Raw genomic sequence first — 8,443 nt, forward strand, 5'->3', positions numbered from 1 at the left:
GCAAAAACGATGTCTAATGTCTTATCGCAGAATCAGTCTTCTACTCATCAGCCCACTATCACGTTTGCTCACATTTGAGGTTAAACAGGTTTAAGTCATGAAACTTCTGGCAAAGGAAACTAAAAATGCATATTATAGTTTCTATACTCCAACCAATTTCTTATGTAGTAACTACATTTGTATTTTCTAAACACAGATGCAGTGGTAGACTCTGAAGGCATGCAACTCAGGAAAACATGAGCATGGTAATTTAAATCAGCAAAACATAGAGAACAGGATGCTTCTGTCAATATTACTGTCATGAGTAATATTTGTTGGTGTGGAAAAGCCACAGTTATGTTGAAATTACACTGAATTATATTCATGCTAGCAAGTGTATCAGAGTGAAACAACACCAGGCAATGCACTATACTGCTGCCAAATGTATTCACTCACCCATCCATCCAAAAAACCGAATTCAGATAGTCCATGGTAACAGGTGTATAACACTAAGCACCTAGGCATGCAGACTGCTTCTACAAACATTTGTGAAAGAATGGGTCACTCTCAGGAGCTCTGGGAATTCCAGCGTAGTACCGCGATAGGATGCCACCTGTGCAGCAAGTCCAGTCATGAAATCTCCTTGCTACTAAATGTTCCACGGTCAATTGTCAGTGGTATTATAACAAAGTGGAAGCTATTGGGAATGACAGCAACTCGAGGTAGGCCACGTAAAATGATGTGAAGTAAGTGGATGCAAACTTTCTGCAGAGTCAATCACTACAGACCTCCAAACATCATGTGGCCTTTAGATTAGCTCAAGAACAGTGTGTAGAGACCTTCATGGAATGGGTTTCCATGGCCAAGCAACTGCATCCAAGCCTTACATCACCAAGTGCAACGCAAAGCTTTGGATGCAGTGGTGTAATGCATGCCGCCACTGGACTCTGAAGCAGTAGAGATGTGTTCTCTGGAGTGAGGAATCACGCTTCTCCGTCTGTCAATCCGATGGACGAGTCTGGGTTTGGCCATTGCCAGGAGGACAAAATGCGACTGACTGCATTGTGCCAAGTGTAAAGTTTGGTGGAGGGGGGATTATGGTGTGGGATGGTTTTTCAGGATTCGGGCTCGGCCCGTTGGTTCCAGTGAAAGGAATTTTTAATGCTTCAGCATACCAAGAGATTTGGATAATTTCATGCTCCCAAATTTAGGGGAACTGTCTGGGGATGGCCCTTCCTATTCCAATATGACAGCACACCAGTGCACAAAGCAAGTTCCATAAAGGCGTGGATGAGCAAGTTTGGTGTGGAAGAAGAAAGGCCTGGACACATAGTCCTGACCATAACCCGATAGAACACCTTTGGGATGAATTAGAGTGGAGACTGTGAGCCAGGCCTCCTCGTCCAACATCATTGTCTGACCTCACATATGCACTTCTGGAAGAATGGAAGAATCAAACATTCCCATAAACACACACCTAAACCTTGTGGAAAACCTTCCCAGAAGAGCTGAAGCTGTTATAGCTGCAAAGGGTGGGGTTACATCATATTAAACCCTATAGATTAAGAATGGGATGTCACTCAAAATTCTTATGTGTGCGAAGTCAGACAAGCAAAAAACATTTGGCAATACAGTGTATCACCAGGACTGACCTGTAATGAGAGCAGTTCCATCATAGTTCCATCGACCTGCCAGCACTGCTCCTTTATGAGCCTCCACACTCTTCTCAATGCGCCCCGTCTTGGAGACGAAATGAAACTTACCTAAAGAGCAAGAATAAACACCATGTATTAATGTGTGATGTGTAATGAAAAATGTTTTGTCCCGTCTAAAATATATGCATCTCCAAAATAGAAAAGAAATACTGATTCTGAGAACATGAAGTGTAGGGGAGAGTGAGGGATGGACTTAACAGTATAACATGGTGTAAAATATTATTTAATAATCATATATACTTTGGGTATTCTTACATGCTGGTTATATCAAACTATTTTGCACATTTTGGAGTACTGTGTTACCACTAAGCCTCTCAAATTAATCAAATAATGCAATCCTTATGCTTCTCCTCTCATTAATTCACAAAGGTACATTTTTGGAACACTGTCCACACAGATTCCTCAAAGAATAACTACATATGAATTACTCGCTATGTATGCATTACAGTGATTATACTTGGTGTTTTATTTTTTGGTAAAAATATATATTTGATCACTTCTCAATCAACTTTTAACCGATTTTAAGCCATTTTTAATTTGATGCATATGTTATATGTTATATATTTTGGTTTTAAAATTCAAACAGAATGTGTGCTATTGTTTTTAGCTGAGATATGCTCCTTTGTATACATCATAGGCAAAGCTACACGTCTTGCAGTTAGACTTAAAAAACAAATAAGGCATTATGTGACGCATATTCAAATCAATTGTTTGCACCTTTCCAGCACAGCACCTGTGAATCAAAACGTTTCCAGCTTCTTTTCTCTGAATGTCATTGCATGATTTATTACTGTGGTCAGTCTGTAATTGGAGTTTGAGAAAGATAGTCATTTGATTTTAGTAAATTAGGAGAGCAAATGCAGAGAGTCTGCTGCTCGGATTAGACCAGTCTAGCTTGTGCTGGAGACAGAGGGCGATCAGGCATGGAGACAGTTATCAAAGACACTAGCCAACCATATACTTTGTGGCGGTGCATATTAAAAAATTCAGAATGTTCTATGTAATTTCTGGTTGCCTAAAACTGCAAATCAGCACGTTGCTGCTCTCTCCCAGTGCTATATTTGGATCTCCAAACAAAAGTGAATGCCGTCAACTCAAAAAAGCAGGTAGTAAGTGAATGACCATGAAACACCATGTTAGAAAGATTACAAGGAAACTAGAAAGAAACATCTGGGTCCCTTCACTTAGAGGGTCAAGGTCGTAACAATGGATTCTGGGGAGGCGCCGTGTCCATGTTCAAGTGACGTCTAGTCTATCAGAAGTGAGTGCTGTGCCCAGGTTTGACATGTATCTGCACAGCTCTAGGGGCCCACGCAGTGACTGGGGCTGGAGCAAACCGCTGAACTTACTGCATGATTTTTTTTTTTTCTCCCCACCCACCAAAGTCAAACATCTGTGGTTTCTTTTTAACCATTTCAGGTCTCATAAGCCAAGGAGATGTGACATTTGAGCACTTGATGTAGGTGTGCAAGTTTCCATCATGCGAAAGTCGTACACTACGATAGGTGACTCTCTCTCTACTTCAAAGCATAGAGTGGGTCAAAGAGCGGGGCAAAAATCCCAATATCACAAATCACGTGGGCAACTATTGACACGTATGACTTCAATACGGCCACAGAGTCGTACTATCAGCAGCAGGAGGTAAACAAGTAAGAGCGAACACAAAGAAAAGTCCTTTTTAGCGGTGAAAAATACAAAGATGCATTGTGCATTTGCGGAAAGATAGCGAAATGCATTTTACAATTTTAAATTGCGCACACATATTTGAATATATATAATTTTTAATCAATTGTCAAACATAAAGATACTTTTCTTTTGCATGTATCCTGTTACTCTGTAAAGTTTGTTCAGTGGTTGTAGGAACCAGGAGTCACAGGAGTCTAAAATATATGGTCCTCTCAGAGAAAGTTAATAGATAAAATAGCTGTGAAATAAAGCTCAACGATTACAATTTCTCTGATAAACACAATCTGTGCATTCACGTTTTACTTTAGATAGTGAAGAAAATAGCAATATTGGTGTCCTAAACATCGCAGATTTGGTTGCCGTCAGCAACCCTGTAAACAACCAGCGCTTGAAAGTTTCTCTATGAACTAGTTATGTTTATATATCCAGCTGTAAATTATTCCGAAATTTTGAAGGAAATCTGTAGAATTCCCCTTTAACGCAGAATTGAAGACATCCCACACTGAAGTGCCAGGAGTGAAGAGTACAAAAATACTGAAGCATCCAAAAGTCAGGCCCTGGTGCGAAGGGGTGAGATCAAGTCCACAGACTGAACTGGGTTTTCATCGCAACGGGGGACTGCCAGACTAAATTACTGCTTCAGTTTGTGGGTGTGTTTATGCAACTCTACACTGCCATTAGTGTGGTGACCACACGTCATTTGCCATGGCCATGCGTCTCCTCTCCATGCGTTCATGTGATAAGCGCATGAGAAGCAGAGGTCAAAAAGAGGGAAAGGCACTCAGCGTTGAGTGAAAACCTCAAATCATAGAAATACAGTTGCAACCTATAAACATAGGGCTGCTGCAACTCATCAGTGTCGTCAATTATGTGGATCTGTCTGAATACCCAAATTTGCATATTCTTGATGGATTCCGATTTTAATGTGCCATGAAATGTTACTCCAAACCCCATCCTGTGGGCTGAAGGAGCCGTTTTCCTTACATATGGGTCTGTGTTTCAGCTGATTCTGATTCATAAAGTGCATAATTAATTTGAGGGGATTTCTTCCCACATTCTCTATCTAAGTTTTTTTTATCTTAAAATTTAAGTAAGTATCACATAAAAATCCATGAAGTATTATATAATTAATGACGTGGGAAGAAATCAGTAGGAAGACACACCCCACCGCATCACGAAGTAAGAAGTGATGCCTGAGAAACTTTTACAGAGTAGTAGCTGGGTGGAATTTGACATGGTAAAGAAGGTAATGTCATTATTGCTGTGTTCTAGTGATTTTCAGTCAATTTAAAAATGGAAATGTAATCCGTATCTCATTAAATAATTACAATATTTTTACACATAATTTCATATATTATGTGCGGTGGTGCAGCAGGTAGTGTTGCAGTCACACAGCTCCAGGGACCTGGAGGTTGTGGGTTCGATTCCCGCTCCGGGTGACTGTCTGTGAGGAGTGTGGTGTGTTCTCCCTGTGTCTGCGTGGGTTTCCACCGGGTGACTGTCTGTGAGGAGTGTGGTGTGTTCTCTCTGTGTCTGCGTGGGTTTCCTCCGGGTGACTGTCTGTGAGGAGTGTGGTGTGTTCTCTCTGTGTCTGCGTGTGTTTCCTCCAAGTGACTGTCTGTGAGGAGTGTGGTGTGTTCTCCCTGTGTCCGCGTGGGTTTCCTCCGGGTGCTCCGGTTTCCTCCCACAGTCCAAAAACACACGTTGGTAGGTGGATTGGTGACTCAAAAGTGTCCGTAGGTGTGAGTGAATGTGTGAGTGTGTGAGTGAATGTGTGAGTGTGTGTGGTGCCGTGAAGGACTGGCGCCCCCTCCAGGGTGTATTCCTGCCTTGCGCCCAATGATTCCAGGTAGGCTCTGGACCCACCGCGACCCTGAACTGGATAAGGGTTACAGATAATGAATGAATGAATTGTGTGCTTCTGTAAAAGAAACTGAGTACACCTTTGATGCAATTTTCAATGAATGTTAATTACTTCTGTCGCATGATTTATAAAAGCTCTCCCATATTTACAGTCTTGCAGTGAAAACAATTGATGAATATTAGCAGCATACTCTCTGTTCAAGGAAAACTAAAATTAAATCATGGGGCTGTAGGGGTTCAGCAGGTGTAGGGTATATATCGTTTATAGGAGGCATCATCAGTGCTAATATCCAAAACCTGACAGATAATCCCTATGCTCAAGATGCATGTTGAAAGAAACGCTCCTAATCTCAGAGCGAAAGCCATTATGCAGTTTAGTATTCCACCTGACTTAAATGCCATAGAACACTTTTGGTGATCTTAAAGTGTGCAACTCCTCCCTTCCTCTGAGAAGAGTGGCACAGTTTGACACCTCGCATGTTTCATCCACAAAAAGTGGTTTGCAGCTGTCGTAGACAAAATCTCACCAGTGAAAGTTGTTCCGATTTTTGCAGCTCTCTTTAAACATATGAACCCTTCAGTACAATGTACTCTGTCAAACAGTTCTGTGTTTTCTCATGTATTAAATATATTTAACTATAGGCACATTTAGTTAATATTCTAATAATGTTGTATTTGTTTTATTAATGTCTATATGTTTGGTGATTTATTTAACATTATTTCATAATATTTAGGATGGAAAAACATTTAGTCCACACTGATTCATTTGGAAATATCTAACGCTTGCACTTAACAGGAACTGCATCCAAATGCAGGCAAGGTGTTTGCTACTGTTCTGTGATGGAAGATATTATACACAGTGTGTTTTAAGAAATAAAGGCAAAAGTGCTGTAAAAAGAAAGAAATAGAGAGGGATATGATTCTGTACTCCTGGAATTACCATCTGTGCTGGTGAGGGCAAAGATTTCTGCCATGCTTTGCTTCTTCCCACCAACGGTCTTGGGAAACCAGTGCAGGTCAATGGGGTAGATGTCGTCCTGGAGTTTCACCACCACAACGGTTTCATTTGTAAGCAAGTTCCATTTTAATATCTGATGGTCTTCGCTGCAGGAGTACAGCTCATCGGCCGTGGTCCAGCCCACACAACTGACCAGTTCTGTATGTGGATAACTGTCAAGGTGAATTCAGTAAATTGCACTTTATCCCACAGCAGTTCTGTATCTCATCTACTGAGATATGATACCAAATATAAAACAAACATAAAGGGAATACCATTTAGTGATTCAGAAGTTAACAAAGTCATTCAGAATTGTCTGCTGTAAAATGATCTGTTCCAAAGATTTTGTTCTCAATCATATTTAAATGCCTTTAATAGCGTTTTCACAGAAAGTTATCACACAAAAACACAAAACACACTAAAAAGTAGACTTTGAAGCCCTAAACATTGCAGAACTACTGTTAAACAATGACATTTTGACTCACAACATTTTTAAAGTATTTTAGGCAGAGAGGTGCACGCAGTAAGATTAATTGTACCTGACTCATATTTTTGGATTTCCCACTCTTTTAACATTGTCAAGACTGCAAATAAATCTCAGAACTACTTGTAGGTGCAGAAGTGTTTTGGATAGCAAATGAAATTATTATATTTGTGAGGGACACCCCAAAATTCCTTTGGCACACAGTGATCCACCAGCGCTATAAAGAAATCTGAGATAAATGCCTTTAAAACAAACTATGAATCACTCGTTTACATATCAGTGATTAAATTATGTGTTAAATTTTTAACCTAGCATACAGGCTTTCAAAATAAAAAAGGATATGCTTCGGTTCCTTCAGCAAGGAAGTTTTGTATCTCATTTTGCTGTTCCGTCTTGACCTAGATGCAATTCCTGTGGAGAAACATAGACACATATTAACTGAAATGGTTTCTCCCATGTAGTACAGAAACATCCACTGATTGAAATCCTAAAAAACTTATTTGTTCATCAATATGCTGCCTGAAACTCATTAAAGGGCTTATCCAATTCAGGGTTGTGGTGGGTCCAGAGCCTACCTGGAATCATTGGGTGCAAGGTGGGAATACACCCTGGACAACAGGGCAACACACACACTCACACCTATGGACACTTGCAACGTGTGTTTTTGGACTGTGGGATGAAACCCATGCGGACACGGGGAGAACACACCAACACAGACAATCACCCGGAGCAGGAATCGAACCCACAACCTCCAGGCCCCTGGAGCTGTGTGACACTACCTGCTGCGCCACCGTGCCGCCCCCTTCCCTACCTAATGTTGTCATCCCATCTGATAAATTAAGGTTGGAAATTACTTAGTAACGAGTAGCAATTAATTAATACTAGTGGATTTAGGTAGTTAGCTAATCACAGCATAAAGCTTGGGAATGGGGTATTTACATATCGCCTTATTAAGACATTCTCGCACATTAAATAATTATATCCTTCTTATGCCTTGTTTATTTTGAAGGGCTGTCATCAGCAAGACTTCACGTGTATTTCAGAACCTACCTTATGTTAAACTATATTACGGCTACGATATTATATATTATGTATATATATTACGATATTACGGCTATAAAGTTAATATCAGCTGTCCTCACACTTTGTTGTCGTCTTCAACGTTTGTTAAAACACCCCAGTTATGAGTCCTCAGGCAAAATAAAACCAAAAACAACGCTGAAAACGGCAGAATTGGGGGGAAAGTGCGTCTCTTTCTGGAGCTAAAACTCGTTGCTACGGTAACGTGTTCAATCCGTGGCTGCTAGCGAAGGCTAACGGAGATATAGCAACGGAGAATTCATCAAAAACTAAAGATGTGGAAACGTACAGGGTCGCAGTGAGCTTTCCTGAGCACAAAACTTGCTTTCTTGCATACGTCTCCAGCGAGAAAGTCGACTTTATTCACATTCCGGGGAGTTACACGCGTTTACTTCTGTCTTTTTTTTTTTCGACTACTCTGCGCATCATCTTCTCCATAACAGGATCTCGCGCTCTGTTTGTCTCGCGATATTACCTAGTGTGGCAACTCAATTTTTTTATTATAATTCTTTACTCAGCCCCACAGGGTATTAATTACGTACCTATCAATATTTTTAAGCTGCATTGTGATAAGCCTCTGTGGCTAATACTCGTTCAAAACGTTTAAAAAATATCATCCACAAACAACACTCCTGACGG

General features: G+C 40.6%; 1 protein-coding gene across 5 annotated transcripts in view; it reads right to left on the reverse strand.

The window, feature by feature from the left end:
* LOC136678117 (intraflagellar transport protein 80 homolog) overlaps positions 1-8,443 on the reverse strand; it is a 101,129-nt gene that overhangs the window by 65,105 nt on the left and 27,581 nt on the right. Inside the window, exons 1-4 of one of the 5 annotated variants that reach the window (XM_066655974.1) lie at positions 7,300-7,348; positions 7,064-7,135; positions 6,184-6,402; positions 1,632-1,742 (exon numbers count right to left, since the gene is read on the reverse strand). In XM_066655974.1, the coding sequence (XP_066512071.1) occupies positions 1,632-1,742; positions 6,184-6,402; positions 7,064-7,135; positions 7,300-7,309 (412 nt within the window). In that variant the 5' untranslated portion in view covers positions 7,310-7,348. Of the gene's footprint in view, positions 1-1,631; positions 1,743-6,183; positions 6,403-7,063; positions 7,136-7,299; positions 7,349-7,866; positions 8,234-8,346; positions 8,424-8,443 lie in introns of those variants that run through there. The other 4 variants (XM_066655977.1, XM_066655975.1, XM_066655976.1 and 1 more) reach the window with 4 other exon arrangements.

The sequence above is a fragment of the Hoplias malabaricus genome, chromosome Y (assembly GCF_029633855.1).
Source record: "Hoplias malabaricus isolate fHopMal1 chromosome Y, fHopMal1.hap1, whole genome shotgun sequence".
NCBI lineage: Eukaryota > Metazoa > Chordata > Actinopteri > Characiformes > Erythrinidae > Hoplias > Hoplias malabaricus.